The following is a 23,673-nucleotide window of genomic DNA, read 5'->3' on the forward strand; positions in this document are numbered from 1 at the left end:
CCATCAGAGACGGGACTGAGACTTACTTTGTATAACACTGAGTCCAAAAAGGTGACAGTCCTTTAGCCTGAGTAGGTCACACACCTGGACCAGTAACTGGTGACACAGAATTTTGACCTATGGGAAAAAAGACAAAAATAAAACAAACACAACTTAATAATTCAGCCAAGTCCAAACAGTGAGCCACAATCAGGCAATGTAATGCATCCTAAATATATGCCGAAGGGACAAGCTGACACTAGCAAAACAACAGTTGGTTTATGGAAATCACTACAGCTGTTTCAGTAATGATGATCACAATACAAATTTCTACAACATGGTAATAAAGTACCAGTGCAATCTTGTACAAGACTCACAAATCTGAGGACACATGGACAAGGCTTTACTCTATAGCCATAGTGCATGATAAATATGTATTTCAGAAGGAAACCAAGATAATCTAATCAAATGATCAAAATTATTAATTATCAAAATTATTAATTTGGCAAGTATTTTTACAAGGAAAGTTTTCGTCATGGTGGTTTAAACAAAATGCTCATGTACCACACAATGAGTGAATACCTAGCTTTTATTTACTTTAATCAATCACTTTCATTGATATATCTTTTAAGTACTAAACCAGGTTCTTTTCTGAGTCCTAGTATAATAATAAAATCATGTTAATTTGGAACATGGAGTTAAGGTTAAGTTATTCTGAAAAGTCACATGCTGAAAGATAAAACAGTCTTTAAAAGACACAGTTTTATTGACTTTTCAAATACTGAATGAAGTATTTTGGGGGACACATAATTGTAATGAGTCTGCCTTGTTGAACTCAGACTCACTAAAGCTTATCGGTGTTAGGATTGACATTAAGAGATCATATAGGTCAATTTCTTCATTTGACAAACATATAAAGGAAAACCCAGAGAGCCTGAAGTCATGTAGTTAGTACTATCAGAGAGAGTAACTCAGAACTTTGCTCATTTGTGTATTATAATATTTTTGTATGTAAATATTATTAAAATATGTGCAACCTGACAGTTCATTATATTATGTGTAGCATTTCCCCTCTTATTTGTACTAGTAACTTGCAACTTCTTTCTTCAATAATCATGCCAGTTACAGTTTTAATGATTACAAATCTTAAATTAGTTAACTTTGAATTAATGATTTTTTATCATACTTTAATATATAACTTAGATTCAGAAAATAAAACATGTTGAGATCTCTTAATAATTGAAAGTCAAACAATTCAGAATGGTGACAACGTCAACTGGATTAAGAAAGATAGGTTTATGGCTCTTTTCCACATTCACTAGTAATGTGGAAAGATAGTTTATGGCTCTTTTCCACATTCACTATTAATTCACAGTGGCTCAGCAGTAAAGAAACTGCCTGCAATGCAGGAGATGCAGGTTCGATCCCTGGGTTGGGAAGATGCCCTGGGGGAGGGCATGGCAACCCACTCCAGTGTTCTTGCCAGGGTAATCCCATGGACAGAATAGCCTGGTGGGCTGCAGTCCATGGGACTGCACAGAGTCAGACACACCGAGGGACTGAGAACATATGCAATCTGAAGCACTTTATCCACTAGAAAGTACAAAATGTATATATGTAAGGCCAAATAGCACCGCTTCAGCTGTTTAGAAGTAACAGGAATTCCGTGAAGCCGGGACAGTGTCTTATTCTATACTCAGAATATACAGCAGGCATTCAGTAAATGTCTGATGAATGAAAGCCAAGGATCTGATTTCCTGTGGGTTTCTTACCTTCCTTCTGGTCCATGACTACAAATTACAGTGCTCTGGCCCACTGAGCAGATCATTTAATTCTGTGCCACTCAAGAATTTGTATCAATACGTGCCCACCAACACCACTGAGGGGATACATTTGCCAACAGGAAATCAGTGTCACCTTCATTCACTAAAAAGACTTTGGATTTGAGTTCTGTATTACTGAAACTGCACTTTATAAATAAGCTTAAATAAAGAAAATGATAAAGTAATGGGAAAAGTATTTAAGATTAAATAAAACTGAACTATATACTACAAATTTGAGACTTAAAGAAGTCTAGGACTTTAATCTTTAGCTTTGACTGTATTTTAAAATGTCATATACAAAGTACTTTGGATAAAATATGATTAAAAAGTTAAAAGAAAAATTCCAAACCACACGCTATATACAAAATAAACTATGTTGTACCTCTGTATAACTGTTGTTCAAATAATCTCCATACATACATACACCCTATATAATTATTATTGTTCCGTTAGTTTTAAATCAAGTATCTGGAGCATAATAAAGCTCTTTAACAACTATCAAGGAAAGACAATGTTCTTGTTTAAAAACTGCAAGTAAGTAAGGCTGTGGCTCTGAAGTCTTACCTACTGTGAAAACAATTTTGAGTTTTTTGCATTTGCATATTATGAGTCTTGAAGGCTATGTTTTAGTACACTGAAAAATTTTCAAGTTCTCTAATCTTCAGGAGCAATAGGAACTTTAAAAGGTGCCATAGACTATGAGGCATTAGGGATAAGGATGAAAGCATTATCTAAAAATATACTTTGTATGGAACTTTTTAATAAAAACAGCATCTAATTCTCAATATTGAGCTTGTTGAGCAAGAATGTCTAAAATATGCTACAGAAAAAGAACTGTTCACTCTCGTCTCAGTGAAGAGATATAATCTCTTAGCCACAATTTACATCACTTAAAAATTTTGTGACTCATACATTAACATAACTTTGTTTCCAAAAGATTTCCAAGTTTCCATATTTAATATTTATCTGATGATTAAAATAATTTAGAACAATCCCTATTTGTTCAATTCATGGAAAATCAAAATGATCAAAACTACATTTACCCCATGCAGAAAGGCAATATTCTATCAATTACACTTCTCAGGGAATAAATTTTCTTCATTTAAAAAAAGTGTTTAGAAATGATTTTTAAAAAGGAGACCATTAATGAAATAGTTTTTGTTATAGTTAATCTGTTCTACCACAACTCTACAAACATCACTGCTATTTTCTGAAGACAAAAATGACACTTTGTAGAAAATGACATGCCTTTGGCAGCCCTGAGTTGACTTTGTAGCAGTGAGGGGACCCCAAGCTACTTAACCCAGTTCCTCCTCCTCCCTCCTTTGGTCCAGCAGTTTGCTTGCTAATGAGGAGTCTGGACATGGCAGGGCTATCCACGGACCCTGGAATAAGAACAGGTCTACATGGTGTTCAGAAGTTGAGTTTCATTAATAGAGTGAGCATACAGCTCAAAGAAATGAAAACAAGTGCTACTCTATTAAGTGCTCACTCACTGAGGCCAGACACGGCAGTAAGCAAGTAAGCATCTTATGTCTTTATATCCTCACAATGTCCCTGTGAGGAGAGCAGATTATTTTCACTTTATAGAAGAGGAAACCAAAGCAAAGAACTACTTTGCCCAAGGTTACAGATGTGAAGTAGGGATTTCAACATAGATCCCTGTGTCCCACCCTAGACTTATTAGATCAGCACCTCCAAGGAGTGGAGTCCAATAGTCTGAGTATTTATCAAGCTCTCCAGATAATTTTTTAGACATCAAGTTGTAAAATCACTGATCTATAGGAACAAATGGATTGCCTGTCAGTCTGTTCTCCATAACTATCTTCCTCAACTGAGATTTCAGTATAAATTAATTTCTTAGAAAATTATAGCCAGCTCCTAGTATTCCTCATGAAATAAGATTAGTCTTCTTTCTAACTTACCTGAGGTCAGTAAGGTTTTGTTCCATATACTTTTTGTGTGTACACACATATGAACACATTTATACATATTCAACCAGGTGAAAAGGCAGAAATGGAACTGAGAGAAGTTTCTTAAGTGCTTATACTATATGTTTATGTATATTTTAAAATTTTAGTTGATACCTTCTCTATATAACTGTTAAAAGAACTCAAACAACATATTCATGTATATATGTAAATTATCTTTTAATATATTCTGACAGTGCCCAAACTGTAGAAGAGAGATAATGTTGCCAATTTTAACTAGGTTTTAAAAACCAAATGCTGGAATAATAACAGTTTATCACTTCACACATCCAAAACAACTTTGGGTAATCTAAGTATAGAAGAGCTAAATCAATAGAAATTCTGCCTAAGAGACTGATAAAATTCACTCAGTAGGCAGGTTTGATACTCAGACAATTCCTTTAAGCAAAAACAAGGCTACATTAGTAAATCAAGGAACTCTGGTGACTGATAGAATGAAACCAAAATAATTATGATAAGCAGAATCTTTTCCTCTACATTTTTAATGGAGCTATTTAAATGTCATATAGCTTCCGTATAACATTTCTTTTCATATGGCAATTGGGTTAAAAATACAGTAGCAAGAAGAACTAACTCAAGACATGAACTAAAGAAAATTTTTCCTTAATTCCAACAGAATACAAAGAAAGAACATGAAGGCTGACAACAGGGCGGGGTTGACAAATGCTAGGCATGACTGTGATCACATAAAACTGTGCAGCAGTCTCTACCAAAGCTCAACACGTGCACACATCATGACTCACAATCCACTTCCAGGTGTAAGTCCAGACATGTATATACATGTGTGCGTGCTCAGTTGCTAAGCCATGCTCGACTCTTACGACTCCATGAACAGTAGTCCGTGAGGCTCCCCCGTCTATGGGATTTTCCAGGCAAGAATACTGGAGTGGGTTGCCATTTCCTCCTCCAGGGCTTCTTCCTGACCCACGGGTTGAACCCATGTCTCCTATGTCTCCTGCACTGGCAGGCTGATTCCTTTACCACTTACCCTAACCTGGGAAGCCCATATACATATGTGTATACACATAAAATGTTCATAACTTTTATTTGTAATACTTCCAAAACTTAAAATAACCTAATACCCATCAATAATAGCTGGAGAAGAAATTAGGCATACTCATACAATGAAATATAAAAATGAAAAAAAGAATTACTGTCACATGCAACAGCATGGATAACTGTGACAGGCCAAATATTGAGTATATAAAATATAAGCAGATATAAAAGTGAGCACACCACATAATTTTAGCTGCATGAAATTCAGAAATAAGAAAATTACTCTATGGTGATAGAAGTGGAAATAGATATTATCTTTTGGTAGAGATTATTGATTAGGAGGGATCACAAAAGATCTTTCTGGGGCACTAGAAATCTATATACCTCAAGCTGAATGATGGTTACTTGGATATATACATTGGGAAAAGTCAGAGCTGCACACTTAATATTCCTATACTTTGCTGTAAGTAAATTATAACTCAACTTTAAAAGTAAAAACAAAAAAGAAAATGTATTATATTCCTCAATGTCCAGGTTAACTAAGAGAGTTAACTCCAGCTCATGAACCATAAGCAAGTTTAGTGAGTAAATACACAGCCTATTCTTGAAATTGGCTAGACTTAGGCTACGGCCTACTATCAAAACAATGATCAAGATGCATGTTAAAAAGTTAGCAATTATGTATTACCATTTCATGTGTGTAGGTGACAACTCAAAAGTATTTAAAAAGCAAACTCGGATATCCATAAAAATTATATTTCAATAAAAGTTTTTTTAAAAAGCAAAGTGTTTATTTTTCTATATATAATATAGTAACAGATATTCTCTAATTTTACCAAACAAGAGAATTTTGGTAAAGACAGCTGAACTTAAGTTATCATTCAAATTTATACCTGTGTAGACAGCCTTAATACCCCAATTCTCCAGCATTATTAACAGTCTCATTCTGTGAGGATCTCATCATTAGCCAAGTCATAATTTGAATGTGGTCACTGGTGGGAACATTATCATTTAAACATTTCTAAAGTAGGATCTACTCACATTTATGATGATGTTCAGAGATTCATCATTAGGAAGGAAAATACACACACTCCGGCGGTCTTGCATGACTCTATTGTTATGGAAGTTCAATTTGTTCATTGTGTTGTGGGCTCTCTAGTGGTCAGGGCTGGGCTTCGAGTCCTCGGCAATTCCTCTGGTTCCGAGCACTCCAAAGCCAAACTCTGCTCCTCATCACACTCCCTACAGGAGAAGCATCGTGATATTCGACTACGTAGGTTTCATAGCTGCAAAAAAAAAAAAGAAAGTCCAAAAGGAAGGAGGTTGTGAATGAAGATGGTAAGATTGGTGAATAGACAGATGGGAGAGGAGCCGCAGCAGGACGGGGCACAGCACGTCTCACAGTGAGGCCCGCCTCGTCTAATCACTGAGAACGCATGGGCATGTACTCTGTACTTGGCCACTACCAAGTGTTTTAAAACTTACATTCACAGTCATGAATTTAACATAAAGCCAATGAATGTCTCTACATTCAAGGCGGTACTGTGTACTGCAGGGCTTTCAAAAGTAGAGCCTGCCTTTGAGAAGTTTCCAGTCTCATATGGAAGTGTTCTGGAATAAATGAACAAAATGACAAAACAGCAATAACAACACAATTCTCAATCCCTCTCCTTTTTTTCTTCCATTACAATCAAACTCAAAGAAATGTCTTGGATCTTACATTATATTCCTTCTTCAACCACTGTGGTCTGGCTTCCATTTCCTTCTTCTAACCAGCGTGGCTTTGCCACAGGAAGCCAGTGATCTCAAGACCACGAGGAGAAACCATAGCATTCACTTTGATTGACCTCAGTATGTACAACACTTACTAAGGCTCTTAAGTCCTCCTTACAACCTTTTTCTCCCTGAGTTTTTATGATGCTGCCCTCTCTTCTCATTCCCTAACCTGACAATGCAAACTTTATTTTTCTGTTATTTCACCAACCAGCTAACACATAGAAATAACATGATAGTATATAATAAATATTTGTATTTATTTTATATGGTAGATTTTGGATACTTCTCATATCTAACTAGTTTATTAAACCATGTAATTTTACTTTTTAAATTCTCTCAGATATTCAGTGTAAACAAGTTTGCCTGCAAGTTATAAAGACTTAATCACCAATTTTCAGTAACCACACTTTTTATTTGTCTCATGTCTCACTGCACTGGCAAGACATTAAGAATAATTTTAAAACACAGGTGGATATTTTCTACTTTTAATGAATGTGTCTAGTATTTCATATACTATTCCTAATACAACACTATTCAACCAAGGTATGTTAAGACATACCTTCTGGGCTTCCCTGGTGGCTCAGAGGTTAAAGCATCTGCCTGGAATGCAGGAGACCAGGGTTCGATCCCTGGGTCGGGAAGATCCCCTGGAGAAGCAAATGGCAACCCACTACAGTACTCTTGCCTGGAGAGTCCCATGGAGGGAAGAGCTTGGTAGGCTATAGTCCATGGGGTCACAAAGAGTTGGACACGACTGAGTGACTTCACTTTTTCACTTTCTTTCATGTTAAGACAACTTGCCTGTCAAACCAGTAGTAATCATTTATATTGTTCCTTTACAGCTACATTTGTAGGATATGTAGGAATTTCCAGGAATATGGATTAGTTTTATCAGGCAGAAAGCATAACCATATAGTTTTAATAGAAGAGCTATTATCACTGCTCATATAAATCACACCATAAATAAGGCAGAATCTTGGCTTATTTGTTTAAGGTGCAATGTCCATCTGTTATCAGCAGGAAGACAGGAGAGAATATACTCTTAGATGGCACCATAAGTAAATGTAAACTAGTATTTCTTTTTTTAAAGTATAAATAAAATAGCATCCACCAGGGAGCTACTCAAAACTAAAGTAAAAACATGTACAGTATTTCCTTAGGAAGGAGACCAAAAGACCCTTAGGAGTATTTTACATTTCTTAAAGCATAAAGGCAATTGTTTCCCATTAGGCTGTAGCCAGTACATCACCCTACAGGGCCACCAGAGCTCAGTGCTGCAGTTCTCTCCAGTATGGGATGGCTAGAATGGCTAGCCTATGCGTTCTATGAACACAGCTAACTGCACTTCAAATCCAACCATTCAGCTGTAGAATGCACACTTTAAACAATTCCAAAGCAAAGAAAGCCATAAGTGAACCACGCAAAGAAACAGAGGAAAATAATAGAATGGGAAAGACTAGAGATCTCTTCAAGAACATTAGATACCACGAGAATATTTCATGCAAAGATGGGCACAATAAAGGACAAAAACATTATGGACCTAACAGAAGCAGAAAATATTAAGAAGAGGTGGCAAGAATATACAGAAGAACTATACAAAAAAGGTATAAATGACCCAGATAACTATGATGGTGTGATCATTCACTAGAGCCAGACATCCTGGAGTGTGAACTCAAGTCGGCCTTAGGAAGCATTACTACAAACAAGGCTAGTGGAGGTGATGGAATTCCAGCTGAGCTATTTCAATCTTAAAAGATGATGCATGAAAGTCCTGCATTCAATATGTCAGGAAATTTGGAAAACTCAGCAGCGGCCACAGGACTGGAAAAGGTCAGTTTTCATTCCAATCCCAAAGAAGGGCAGGGCAAAGAATGTTCAAACTACCACACAATCGCACTCATCTCACACACTAGCAAAGTAATGCTCAAAATTCTCCAAGCCAGGCTTCAACAGTACATGAACCGTGAATTTCCAGATATTCAAGCTGGATTTACGAAAGGCAGAGGAACCAGAGATCAAATTGCCAACATCTGTTGGATCACAGAAAAAGCAAGGGAATTCCAGAAAACATCTACTTCTGCTTCACTGACTAAGCTAAAGCCTTTGACTGAGTGGATCACAACAAACTGTGGAAAATTCTTAAAGAGATGGGAATACAAGGCCACCTTACCTGACTCCTGAGAAATCTGTATGCAGGTCAAGAAGTAACAGGTTAGAACCAGACATGGAAGAATGAACTGGTTCCAAATTGGGAAAGGAGTATGTCAAGGATGTATATTTTCACCCTGCTTATTTAACTTATATGCAGAGTACATCATGAGAAATGCTGGACTAGATGAAGCACAAGCTGGAATTAAGACTGCTGGGAGAAATATCAATAACCTCAGATATGCAGATGACACTAAACTTATGGCAGAAAGTGAAGAACTAAAGAGCCTCTTGATGAAAGTGAAAGAGGAGAATGAAAAGGCTGGCTTAAAATTAACATTCAGAAAACTAAGACCAAGGCATCAGATCCCATCACTTCATGGCAAATAGATGGGGAAACAATGGAAACAGTGAGAGACTTTAATTTTTTTGGGACTCCAAAATCACTGCAGATGGTGACTGCAGCCATGAAATTAAAAGACACTTGCTCCTTGGAAGAAAAGTTATGGCCAACCTAGATGGCATACTAAAAAGCAGAGACATTACTTTGTCGACAAAGGTCTGTCTAGTCAAAGCTATGGTTTTTCCAGTAGTCATGTATGGATGTGAGAGTTGGACTATAAAGAAAGCAGAGTGCCCAAGAATTGATGCTTTGGAACTGTGGTTGGAGAAGACTCTTGAGAGTCCCCTGGACTGCAAGGAGATCAAACCAGGCAATCCTAAAGGAAATTGGTCCTGAATATTCATTGGAAGGACTGATGCTGAAGCTGAAACTCCAATACTTTGGCCACCTGATGTGAAGAGCTGACTCATTGGAAAAGACCCTGATGCTGGGAAACATTGAAGGCAGGAAGGAAGGGGATGACAGAGGATGAGATGGTTGGATGGCATCACTGACTTGATGGACATGAGTTTGAATAAGCTCTGGGAGTTGGTGATGGACAGGAAAGCCTGGTGTGCTGCAGTCCATGGGGTCACGAAGAGTTGGACACAACTGAGCGACTGAACTAAGAACAATAGTCTCAGGCATACTATGTGAGAAATACAGTTCTAAAATAATTTCATAGTCAAATATTATATTTCATGGCAAACTTTTTTCCCTATGCATAGATATATTCCAACACTTAGGCCTCCTCTCTGATATTAAATATGAGATATTTAATAGGAGTTTCCCTGACAGCTCAGTTGGTAAAGAATCCACCTGCAATGCAGGAGACCCTGGTTCAAGTTCTGGGTTGGGAAAATCCGCTGGAGAAGGGATAGGTTACCCACTTCAGTATTCTTGGGCTTCTCTAATAGCTCAGCTGGTAAAGAAGCCACCTGCAGGGTGGGAGACCAGGGTTCGATCCCTGGGTTGGGAAGATCCCCTGGAGAAGGGAAAGGCTACCCACTCCAGTATTCTGGCCTGGAGAATTCCATGGACGGTATAGTCCATGGGATCACAAAGAGTCAGACACAACTGAGTGACTTTCACTTTTTATGATATTAAAATCTTTTCAAGAAATTATAAGCTATGATTAAATGCAACTTATTTAAATTCAAACCATTAAGTGATATTAATCCCAGTAAAATTATTTAAACACTTCAAATTGAGCTACTCATATAATTTTCCATTTCTAATTAAACCAATTAAAGGGGGTTTATTTCTACTGACCTACTTTCTAGAATTTAAAAAACAAACTAGGGAAAAATATCTTCTGAAATGGGGATGCTTCCAGAGCTTCATTAAAACAATTTTAAAATTCCATAAGTACAATTTTTATTTACTAGTTTGTTTATGGTTCAATAGTACAGTATAAAAAAGGACTAGAAGTGGATTATAAAGAAAATTTAATAAAAGCAGAGTTAAGAAGCAGTGCTGCTTCATTGCTGCTTTTCTGCTTTGAGGATAGCAAACTAGCAAAGCCCTGAAAGAAAGACAGTATTAAGATTTACTTTACCCAAGCCTGCATTAAAGCTGATTAAAAGGTTCCACTGAAATAGCAAAATTCCCATATCTCTAATACGCTTCAGTATAAAATTTAAAGTTAGAGAGTCCTAGGGGAAAGACTTAAGACTAAATTTTTACCAATTTTAACAATAGAATTTAGCCTCTGAGCCATTGGCTACTTCTTCTGTATCCTAAGTCCCGAAGCAGTCCCAGGTGGGCACATTTCCTACTCCAGGGCAGCCCTTATGTTCAATAATCTAGGGATAGATTATCTATGAAGAGCAAACCATGTTATAATACCATATTTCCCAAACAACAAAAGAACAGCTAATATGGTGATCAAGCCCCACCCTGCCATCTTTGCTGTCGTTTAGTTGCTAAGTCATGTCTGACTCTGTGACCCCATGGATTGCAGAACACCAGGCCTCCATGTCCTCTACTATCTCCAGGAGTTTGCTCAAGTTCATGTCTGTTAAGTCAGTGATGCTAACCATCTCATCTTCTGCCACCCTTTTCTCATTCTGCCTTCAATCTTTCCCAGCATCAGCATCTTTTCCAATGAGTTGGCTCTTCACATCAGGTGGCCAAAGTGTTGGAGCTTCAGCTTTAGCATCAGTACTTCCAATGAATATTTAGGGTTGATCTCCTTTAGGATTGACTGATTTGATCTCCCTGCAGTCCAAGGGACTCTCAAGAGTCTTCTTCAGCACTACAATTTGAAAGCATCAGTTCTTTGGTGCTCAGCCTTTTCTATGGTCCAACTCTCACACCCATACATGACTTTTGGAAAGACCATAGCTTTGACTATACAGACCTTTGTTAGCAAAGTGCTATCTTTGCTTTTTAGGATGCTATTTAGGTTTGTCACAGCTTTCTTTCCAAGAAGCAAGCATCTTCTAATTTCATTGCATAATCACTGTCCACAGTGATTCTGGAACCCAAGAAAAGAAAATCTGTCACTACGTCTACTTTTCCCCCTTCTATTTGCCATGAAGTGATGGGACTGAATGCCATGATCTTTGTTTTTTGAATGTTGAGTTTTAAGCCAGCTTTTTCACTCTCCTCTTTCACCCTCATCAAGTGGCTCTTTAGTTTCTTTTCACTTTCTGCCATTAGAGTGGTGTCATCTGCATATCCGAGGTTGCTAATGTTTCTCTTGACATCTTTATGAATATCCAAGTTTCAATTACTTGTCAATTTCCCTACTCAAACTTTAAACCCACTATTTTAAATTCCTTACTTCCTGATAAGCCCATTAATTATAAAGTTACTTCATTTCTTTTAAGAATCAGGAAGCTCACACGTGGTACGGACATTCAATACTGATTTTCAGTTTTTAGAAACTACTGGATATAGCCTTTAAAACTGTGTCACCTTGGAATAAAAATTTGGACTTTCCTTCAGTATAATCAGTTGGTTTGTCAGTTGTGATGACGATCTCATACTCTTATCAGAGGTTAACAACAGGGAAAGTGGATACCATGGGTACAGAAGAACACTGTCCCGTATATCTAAAATGCACTGTCCTGTATATCTAAAAGCATTCTAAAGTTAAAAAGTTTATTTAAAAAACCCTAGGTCACCAGGAATTTACTCCTTATACAACAGGTATAGTCTCACTTTGAATGGAAGATCCTTAATTCTGAGACTGTCACCCTAAAAAAAGTTAGGTGGTAATTTGATAAGAAAAGTACTATAACATCAGCATGGTTAGTAGGCATATTTCAACAGTCAATAAGGTATTTTTATTACCTAACAAAAATAAGGCAAATAGTATCTTGAAAAGCTGGGTGGCAGACAGCCCTGTCTTTTAATTTAATCACTACATAGTCATGAAACTCAAATTATATACACAGTATTGCGGTATTTACTTGGTATAAAGCAGAACACTAAAGCAATGGAAGATGTGCCCCCTACTCTCACGAATTCACCATCAAGTTAGGGATATAACAGGGCCAGGACGCTTAGGACGATGATATTGTGTCCCTCCTTCCCATGAGCACACAGACTCCGATGGACACTTGTGGGAAGACATAACAGATGACAGCATTAGGTGTATGAATACTGTGGCTAACATCACTTTGGAATAAAAAGTACATAGTCTTTTACTCAATGTTTTCCTAAAAGTGACATCAAAATGGCTTTGTTGTTCATTTATTCACTCATTCGTTCAGCATATACAGCTACTATGTGACAGGTGTTGTTGTAAGTGCTGAATACACAGCAATGAATAAAACAAATATTCAACTCTAATGGAGACAGACAATATATAATGTAGATAGTGACATGTACTGTGAAGAAAAATAAATTCAGAGTAGGTGAGAGAGCTGATGAAGATACTGTGGTCATGTGGATGCTATTTCATACAGGGTACTCAGGGGAAGCATTTCTGATATTTGAGCAGATGTAAGAATTAAGAGAACGATGCAATTTATTTCCTCTTCTTTCCTTCTTTTTCTTCCTTCCTCCCCTCTCTCCCTCTTCCCCTCATCCAACCCAGGGAAATTTTTTTCCAAATAGAGGGGACAATAAGTGCCAAAGCTCACTGACACTTCAGAAAAGGTAAAATAACAGTAAAAACTATAGCTAACATTGACTACATACTTGTCGCGTTTAGTCGCTGAGTCATGTTTGACTCTTTTGCGCCCCATGGACTATAGCCCTGCAGGCTCCTCTGTCGATGGGATTTGCCAGGCAAGAATACTGGAGTGGGTTGCCATTTCCTTCTTCAGGGGATCTTCCTGACTCAGGGATCAAACCTGCCTCTCCTGTATCAGCAGGTGGATTCTCTACCACTGAGCCAAATGCTGATGTTAAGTACTCATGGTACATTAAAGAAAACTGACAACTCTTTGCCATGCTTCTCATGAAGAGGTAGGTACGATCTATTTCCCTCTTCTCTTGAATCTGAGCTGGCCTTCTGACTAGCTCATGCTCAAAGTTCTGCCTCATGCTCAAAGCTCTGCCTCTGCTTGTAGTTGTTGCTGTTGTTATTATTATTATTTTGGTCTAGCTCCTCTATTCAGATCTTCTTAGAGCAGGATCACTAGTCTGCGAGAGTGTGAATGTGTGTGTGTGTGTGTGTGTATGTTTAATTTTCAATGGCAGGTACATGCTGCTGCTGCTGCTAAGTCGCTTCAGTCGTGTCCGACTCTGTGTGACCCCATAAACAGCAGCCCACTAGGCTCCCCCATCCCTGGGATTCTCCAGACAAGAACACTGGAGTGGGTTGCCATTTCCTTCTCCAATGCATGAAAGTGAAAAGTGAAAGTGAAGTCGCTCAGTCGTATCTAACTCTTCACGACCCCATGGACTGCAGCCCACCAGGCTCCTCCGTCCATGGGATTTTCCAGGCAAGAGCACTGGAGTGGGGTGCCATTGCCTTCTCTGTATATACTAATTAAAAGTGGCTTGACTGGTTTACTACACACATGTCCTTGGACAAGGAAGATTATACAGCAGGAGTTCTTAACCTTAGCACTATTGACATTATGGGGCCAAATACTCTATGTAGTCAGGGGCTGTCCTGTGCACTGCAGGGTGTTCAATGTTCATCTCTGATCTCTGCCCACTAGATACACGGAGAATCCCCCTCAACTCCCAGTACTGACAACCCAAAATATCACCGGACATTGCCAAATATCAACTTGGGGGCAAAATCACCCATTGCTGAGAACCAATCGTTGAGAACAAGTTTCCTTATAGAGTCACAACAGGCTGTTCTTACCATCCAGTTAATTTTTAAGCAGTAAAAGAAAAATGTTAGTCAGTTATGTCTGACTCTTTTGTGACCCCATGGACTGTAGCCCACCAGGTTCCTCTGTCCATGGTATTTTCCAGGCAAGAATACTGGAGTGGGCTGCCATTCCCTACTTCAGGGGATCTTCCCAACCCAGGGATCAAACCCGGATCTCCTGCATTGCAGGCGAATTCTTTACCAGTTGAACTACCAGGGAATCAAACTCCTACCAAACATACATTTTCCAACTAAATGTCAGCAACTTAGTTTCAAACTTAGAAATCTGGCTTGAACCTTAAATTTTTCCACAGCCACTAGCTTCACGCATGCATGCATGCTAAGTCATTTCAGTCGTGTCCGACTCTGTGTGACCCCATAGACGGCAGCCCACCAGGCTCCCCCGTCCCTGGGATTCTCCAGGCAAGAACACTGGAATGGGTTGCCATTTCCTTCTCCAACAGTTTTGAAATTTAGCCTTCTTGAAACTTCAAGTTTTAACTCAGTGTATTGCCAAACTTCTCATGTAAGTAGACTTCCATTATTACCGGTACTCGCTGTTGGAAAGTCCTGTAGTTTAATCCCAGTACCTAGAAATATAAAAACTGACCTGGAAATAAATGATACCTGATTATCAATTGTCTGTATGCATCAATCTGTCTGTACGCTCTGTATTATGAGGACTTCTTTTTCTTAAGTAAGGTAATTTGCTTATAAGAGTCATTCTGGACCCACAGAGTTATTTTCCTCACTTAATTTGAAGAGTAAGTAAACTGAACATTTTCTACTTCATGCTCTCTTTTGCAGTTACTGCTTTACCTAAAAAAGAAAGTAGCTGATATTAATCAACTATCCAGAGCCAAACCCTCTAGAAAGAACATCAGATACTCTGTTGCTGTCTCTTTATCACCTCTAACCACTGTTTTGGTAGATAAATGCTGCTGCTGCTAAATCCCTTCAGTTGTGTCCGACTCTGTGTGACCCCATAGATGGCAGCCCACCAGGCTCCCCTGTCCCTGGGATTCTCCAGACAAGAACACTGGAGTGGGTTGCATGTCCTTCTCCAATGCATGAAACTGAAAAGCGAAAGTGAAGTCGTTCAGTCATGTCCGACTCTTCGCAACCCCATGGACTGCAGCCTACCAGGCTCCTCCATCCATGGGATTCTCTAGGCAAGAGTACTGGAGTGGGTTGCCATTGCCTTCTCCGGTAGATAAATGAGGGACTGTGAAAAGCTTAAGATCACCTCCCATATGACTGAGCCTCAAATGTTTAGAGACAATATGGGCAGAATACTGATTAAGGAGATAGACTTAACCTCCCCAATCAGTCAAACCTAAATCCTATCTAGAATCTACAATATGAGCTGTATGACCTTGGGCAAGGAACCTAATCTCTGAGCCTGACTCTTCATCAGTAAAATATGTACTATTCGCCTGCTTGGATTATTGGTCAGATTAAACAAGATAATGATTATAAAGCACTAGATATCAGGTTGTTGGGGGGATACTCACTAAAATAACAGCCATGAGTTGCCAGCTCATGAGAAGATAAGTCTACAAGTGACTGACAAAAATACATATCATCTAGAGATCTAAAATTTAGAGCCAGATGCAGCATCAGGGCTAAACTTTGGAATGTCTACTTTGGGGTGGGGAAGTTAAGTGTATTGTTGGTTGTAAATGGGACAGCTGCATTATATAAGGTGATAACTCCTTTGAAATTTAATATATTGAAAAAGAAAATGTATGTATGTGTGTATAAGTTCAAAGTGTGTGCTGGCTGACCATAGGACAGGATGTAAAAAACATCTGTTTCCATCTGTTTGGTACTGTCTCTCGACTGGGGAGTACCCCTCTTCCATCCCAGTATTTCCAGGGGAGCTGTCAGTCACAGTGTATACTCTTCTGTGGAAGAGTGAAGAGATGATCTAGGCAGGGATGTGACTCAAGGCTGGTCTAACAGACTGCATCACTCTTCAGTCACAGAGCTTGGTCTAAAGGGTGAATATATAACCTAAGCAAGACCAGAATTCCTCCATGAAATCTGTAATACACATGCAGAAGGCTGCACCTCCTTCTGGATTGCTGTTTGTGAGAATGATATGACCGAAGAGCTACTGGCAATTATCTTTGTGTGGTAAGAACTTTCCTGAAGAAGAAAGTCATCACAGAGGAAAGAGAAGCTCAGAAAGCATTCTGATTACATCATTTGAACTTCTATGTCTAGCTATGTCTGAAGCCACAAACTATCCCAAGGAAATCCCATATGTAAAGCTAATAAACTATCCTTTCTCTTCAGCTAATTCTGCCCCTTGCAACTAAATTAGTCTTTTCTAATACAGCCCATTCAATCAAGCTGATTTACTGCTTGATATATTCATTCATTAATTCACTGAATGCCTACTATTACTGGTTTACCTGTACCAATATTTACTTGAAAAAGACATTGGCCTAAGTTTTAAAGTTTTTCTCGATTCTAAAACAAAGGAGAATATTCACCATTAGTAGAAAAGACAAAAGGTGGAATAACAGATCTGAATAAATGAAAAGTTTAGGTGACTGAGTTGCTGTTCAGATACCACCACTCTCTAAGAGCACTACACAGAGCAAGTGCTTTATGGGTATAATGCACACATTCATTTAAGGCAGACCGAGTATACAGGACAATTAATTCATGATAATAATTTTCAGCAACAAAAGAATATCTCATCTTGAATACTAACGTGTGGGTGAATAGTCCTCTCTTATTAAAGACCACTATGTGTTTTTAAAGAACCTCTTGATGAAAGTGAAAGAGGACACTGAAAAAGCTGGCTTAAAACTCAAGATTCAGAAAACTAAGATCATGGCATCTGGTCCCATCACTTCATGGGAAATAGATGGGGAAACAATGGAAACAAGGTCAGACTTGATTTTCTTGGGCTCCAAAATCACTGCAGTTGGTGACTGCAGCCATGAAATTAAAAGACATTTGCTCCTTGGAAGAAAAGCTGTGACCAGCCTAGACAGCATATTAAAAAGCAGAGACATTACTTTGCCAACAAAGGTCCGTCTAGTCAAAGCTATGATGTTTCCAGCAGTCATGTATGGATGTGAGAGTTGGATCATAAAGAAAGCTGAGCACCGAAGAACTGATGCTTTTGTACTGTGATGTTGGAGACTCTTGAGAGTCCTTTGGACTGCAAGGAGATCCAACCAGTCAATACTAAAGGAAATCAACCCTTAATATTCATTGGAAGGACTGAGGCTGAAGCTGAAGGTCCACAACTCTGGCCACCTGATGCAAAGAACTGACTCACTGGAAAAGACCCTAATGCTGGGAAAGATTGAAGACAGGAGGAGAAAGGGATGACAGAGGACGAGATGGTTGGATGGCATCATCAAATCAATGGACCTGAGTTTGGGCAAACCCTGGGAGATCGTGAAGGACAGGGAAGTCTTGCCTTCTGCAGTTCATGGGGTCGCAAAGAGAAGGACATGACTTAGAGACTGAACAACAAAAACAACACACTATATAAGTAGCTGTGTATGAAATGCAGTTAGTGTAATATACAGTTATTGTATGTAAGGTGTGAAAATATGTAAACACATGTATGTATCTATTTTAAATATGTAAGTATACATATTTCTTGTTTAGTCACTAAGTTGTATTCAACTTTTTGTTACCCCATGATCTGTAGCCCTCAAGGCTCCTCTGTCCATGGGACTTTCTCAGGCAAGAACACCAGAGTGGTTTGCCCTTTCCTTCTCCAGGGGATCTTCCTGATCCAGAATCAAACCCATATCTTTTGCTTCTCCTGTTTGGCAGGCTGATTCTTTACCACTGAGCCACCTGGGAAACCATATTATTTTTACATAAATAGCATGTGTATGTAAATATGTATATATAATACAAGCAATAACTACATTTGAAAATATTTATTGAATCAATGGAAAGTTTAGGTTAGGAAAGAAGCAATATAATGTGCTGCTTAAGCTTGGCCCCTGGAGCCTGAGTGCTCCAATCTGGATGCCAGCCCTGACACCTGCCACTGCCCCTGGACAAGACTCTTTACTTCTTCATGTCAATTTTTCTCACTTCTGAAATGGAACTGTTGTGGACATTATTAATTGGGTTACTCATTTACTATGAGGTAACATTCCTGATTTCCTATTATGGAAAACAAGTGGAATAATTGCTTTTTGGTAATATGTGTTGGTCATTATCTATGCTGTCATTAATCATATCTTGAGTTCTACAAAAAACAGTATTTCTCTCCTATTAGTAGGTAATAGATTATTTCATTTTTGTATTTAACCAATGAGATTTGCTGTATCTTGGGGCTGGGAATGGAAAGAACCTTCCAATTGAAGTAGATGTGAATTGGTGCCAAGTACCGCTCATCATACTTTACTGAATAAAATTATATGGCTAGTCTTTGGCTATAGAAAAGGGAGAATATAGGCAAGACAGGCAAAGAAGCCTTGGATTGCAATAAGGAAAAAAAAATAAGTAAAATCATGTATTCATAAGCTGCCGTTAGCACTGTAAATTACTGCAACCAGCATGAGTTTGTAGTAAGAAGCATAAAAATGTTCCTACCCTTCGATCCAGTAAGCCAACTTGAAAAATGTATAAGAAGGAAATAATTGAACCAAAGCACCACACTTGATCAAAAGCACTCAGGGAACCATTATCTATCAGGGTACAAACTGGGAAAAAAATCTAAATAGTCTAACAACAGCAATGGATTAGTAAATTATGGTATATCTAAAGTAGTATCAATAATAAAAAACTGCATTTACTGAGCACAATCCCCTCAAATCACAAATACCAACTACAGCCGAAAATTACCCTGTTTCACTACATATATAGTTCTGTTTATAGAACAGAACTTTCAGGAATAAAGAACTTAGAAAAAAAAAAAGATGACAAGTATCACAAGCAGTCAGTCAACGAACAAACATAATCCAACTGGATTTGAGTCCAAAGCACTTCATTAAAGTTTACAACTTTTTGTCTCTCACACCATTTCTAAACTCTGGCCTTTAGAGACTTTATAATCTCTTTGAAGTGTTGAAATTAAACAGAGTAGAAACAATAGAGAGAAATACAATTGTATTTTAAGTTAAATGCTAAACTGAGCAGTAAAATAAAGATTGTGGGATTTGAGAAATGGCTGAGAACTGAGGGAAGTGCAGCATTTAGGCCAATTTCATGGAGGGAGGGGAAATGATTCGTATCCAGTAGAGACAAGAAAGAATTAAGGGTGGAGAACAACACAGTTAAGACCCTGGGTGGGGAGGGGAGGTAGGAGACAAGCCTCTGCTCCCTGCAAGGCCTGATGGATGAAATCAGGTCATGGAAAACTCATCATAAGACACTTTCTTCAGTACCCTGAGGGGCTTCTGAGTCATGGGAACATCACACAGTGGGTCGTTTTTTTCAAAGTTGTGCTCTGTGGTATTCAGAACCCTAGGCTTTTGAATTTCTCCTTCTTTAGCATTATTTTTTGCTATGACCATACTCATTTTATCCATTCAATTACAGAGGCAAAGCAAAGGACAATGGTAACAGTGATGTTAGGGGAAATGAAACTCCCACTTTTTTAAAAACACATGAGATTAAAAACATATTTCTGCAAAGCACCATTCTGGTATACTCTCCCTAAACAGAACAGTTATAAGCATAATTCTTTTAATCAATAATTACAATGGCTTCCCTCCGGAGTTCATAAAAGAAGTAATGCAGATCTTTAGAGTTATTTTAAATAATTTTAAAAGTCTAATAAAATTGGCATATGTACCCATGGTGATATCTCAAGGGAAATTAAAAGATCATTCATTTAAGTAACTTTATTATTAGGTTGGTACAAAAGTAATTGTGGTTTTGAACAAGGAATTTTAAATCATTATAACTAGGCTCAAACACATCTTTATTAATCAAAATAGGAACCATTACAAACAACACATTTTTTTTTGCCAGGGAGAAATAGGTTTGTTTATTCCTAAAGCATAAAAATCCATACTTCAGGATTCAGTGAACTCTTGGAAAGCATTTTCTGCCTCCTGCTGGTTATGGAAGCGTTTTCCCTGCAAAAAGTTGTTGAGATGCTTGAAGAAGTGGTATCAGTTGGCGAGAGGTCAGGTGAATATGGTAGATGAGGCAAAACTTTGTAGCCCAATTCGTTCAACTTTTGAAGTGTTGGTCGTGTGGCGTGTGGTTCAGCACTGTCACGCAGAAGAACCGGGTCCTTCTTGTTGACCAGCTGCAGGTGTTGCAGTTTTCCGTGCATCACATCAATCTGCTGAGCATGTTTCTCAGATGTGATCGTTTCACCGGGATTCAGAAAGCTGTAGTGGATCAGACTGGCAGCAGACTACCAGTGACCATGACCGTTTTTGGGTACAAGATTGGCTTTGGGAAGTGCTGTGGAGCTTCTACTCGGCCTAACCACTGAGCTGATGGTTGCCAGTTGTCATATAAAATCCACTTTTCATTGCACATCACAGTTCAATCAAGAAATGGTTTGTTGTTTCATAGAATAAGAGACTCCAAAACGACCTTTTTTTTTGGTCAGGTCAGGAGGCAGTACTTATTGAGCTTTTTCATCTTTCCAATTTGCTTCAAATGCCAAACGACTGTAGGATAGTCAACATTGAATTCTTTGGCAACTTCTCAGTAGTTGTAAGAGGATTAGCTTCAATGATGGCTCTCAGTTGGTTGCTGTTACTTTCCAATGGCTGGCCATTGTGCTCCTCATCTTCAAGGCTCTCATCTCCCTCGCAAAACTTCTTGAACCACCACACTGCATTGTACATTCATTAGCAGTTTCTGGGCCAAATGTGTTGTTGTTGCGAGTTGTCTCTGCTGCTTTACAACCTAGCTTGAAGCTGAATAAAAAAACTGCTTGAATTTGTTTTTTGTCTAACATCATTTCTATAGTCTAATAGAATACAAACAGCAAGTAATAAGTCATTAGCAAAAAAACATAAAGCAAGAAATGTGCATTCACATGATGTATAACATAACCACATGTATTTAAGAATCTATTCCAATATCATATGGCAAAGTTCAACAGTGCAAAACCACAATTACTTTTGCATCAACCTAATATCATTTTAAGTGCTTATTTTGACAGCACAATTAGTTTTACCTGCCAGATTAAAAAAAAAAGAAAGAAAACAAATGACTGAAATTTACTTTGATAGACAGTTTTTCCAAACCTAAAGCCCAGGAAGGTGGGAGAGAGGAAGGATAACAAGTAATCCTTAATGGTTGAAACACTGGGATAGATTATACATACATTTAAAAAATAAACCTAGTAAGAAAAGAAAAAAAAAGACCTTCCTTCTGCCTACTCTCATTCTAGTCATGTTACCTCCTCTGCCATACCTCCTCACTGTGTTCTAATCTAGATTTCCAAACGTCTTGTCTCTTTCTTTAAATCTATCACCCCCGCAAAGCTGCCAGAGTGAACCTCATGAAACTGTACTTGCACATCACACCCAGCTCACATACTTCGGCGCCGCAGCAGCTCCACAGGACAGCATCTGAACTCTGAGGCACAGCCATCTTCCATCATCAGGCCCCCCTCTTCCCCAGTGTGACCGCTCAAGTTGTATACTGTCAAAATTCTTTCCTTATGGTTCCCTGAGCAAGTCTTGCTCTCTTATTTCCATGCTTTTGACCACGGTGTTTCCTTGCCTATTATTTCACCCACCTCCAAAAGAACAAAAGCAAAGCATTTTCGTTCTCCCTGGAAAACTCAAGACACAGGTCTGCAAAGCACGTCTCCACATCGGCAGGCAGCTGAGGAGTGTTTCTCCTGCATTTCTAATCACCTCTGTGCTTGCTGGTGAGTCTGTCTCCCCAAAGAGTACTGGGAGAATCTGCTAGCATCTCTAGGTTTCTAATGCCTATGGTAGTCCTGGGTCTGTAATAAGCACCCAGGAAAGGTGCCCTTCCCTGGTGGCTCAGACGGTGAAGAATCTGCCTGTAATGCAGGAGGCTCAAGTTCGATCCCTGGGTCAGGAAGATCCCCTGGAGAAGGGAATGGCAACCCACTCCAGTATTCTTGCCTGGAGAACCCCATGGACAGAGGAGCCTGGTGGGTTACAGTCCCTGGGGTCGCAAAGAGTTGGGCACGATTAAGCGACTAACACTATTATACTACTGAGTTGTGTTGAGTAAATTATTTAGAAATTCACCAAAAATGTGAATGAATTCCCTAGCAATTAAGATAAAAATTAGGTTCTTTAAGAAGAACCCACCCCAGCAAAGGGTGTCAATACTGGTTACAGCTTCTTGAATATTTTCTCTATGTTAGTTACAGGTGAAAGGGGGCACCTTTTTTTTTCTTGTCTTTAAATTTAGCGAGAAAACATAATGTCAGTACTGTCAACAGAGTAGTTTGGGGGAAAGTCTCCATGTGTATCAGGGTAAGCCAACTTGTGTGAAAGCAAACATACATAAAGATACATCGGGTGGGATGCACCAAGTTGCAAGTATCCAAGATACCTAAATTGCACTTGGACTCTGGAGCCACACTGCCTGGGTTGGACTATTTATTAGCTGTATGATCTTGGACCAGTCCCTTCACCTCTCTACATCTCAGCTTCCATATCTGTAGAATCGAAATAATAACTGTATCTACCTTAAAGGATGCTATAAGGCATATGCCAAGCCCTATATGAGAGTTACCTACTGATATTTAAACTAGTTAAATGACATAAGGGGAATTTATAAAAACTAAAGTAACTTAAAGCTTAGAAGTAGGATGCGTAAGCTTGTGGGTGGTTTGATATGGTAGCTTGATATGTCATCCAGGACCTAGTTTCTTCTTGGTACCTTGGAATAACTCCACTTTAAGGCTGGCATCTCTCAGAGTAGCTTAATCAACCAGAATGCAGAGGCAAACAAGAGTACTGATACTCAATCTGACTGGATGTCTTGGGTTACAAGCTCTCTATCACTGGACAGAGGGGCATGGACTCCGCAGATTAGCTGAGGCCTCCAAAGGCCCACTTCCAGAGCCAGAGGCGGGAGCAACTTCCCCTGAAGTGCGTGGACATCAAAACAAAAACACGGGTACCTTTGGGAAGTTGGGAAATGAGGGGAGATGCTAGATAAGCAACCAACAAGAAGAAAAAAGGCAACGGTGAAAATTCATGAATTTCAAACCACATAAACTTTATTTTTTCATAGTCATCTGTATTCAAAAGTCGTATCAGGTTTAGCAACCAGGCGCAAAAATTCCTTTCAACCAAGATGAATTTTTAGCATGACACAGCCAACAAAAAGTGCTGTTCT

General features: G+C 38.7%; 1 protein-coding gene across 3 annotated transcripts in view; it reads right to left on the minus strand.

Annotated features, from left to right (window-relative positions):
* Window positions 1–23,673, minus strand: part of FRMD6 (FERM domain containing 6) — a 281,731-nt gene that overhangs the window by 34,099 nt on the left and 223,959 nt on the right. For all 3 annotated transcript variants that reach the window (XM_044925123.2, XM_006046339.4, XM_006046337.4), the window contains 2 exons: window positions 5,831–6,075; window positions 27–117 (listed from right to left, as the gene is read on the minus strand). In XM_044925123.2, coding sequence (XP_044781058.2) covers window positions 27–117; window positions 5,831–5,929 — 190 coding nt within the window. In that variant the 5' untranslated portion in view covers window positions 5,930–6,075. The remainder of the gene's footprint in view (window positions 1–26; window positions 118–5,830; window positions 6,076–23,673) is intronic.

The sequence above is a fragment of the Bubalus bubalis genome, chromosome 11 (genome assembly GCF_019923935.1).
Source record: "Bubalus bubalis isolate 160015118507 breed Murrah chromosome 11, NDDB_SH_1, whole genome shotgun sequence".
Taxonomy (NCBI): domain Eukaryota; kingdom Metazoa; phylum Chordata; class Mammalia; order Artiodactyla; family Bovidae; genus Bubalus; species Bubalus bubalis.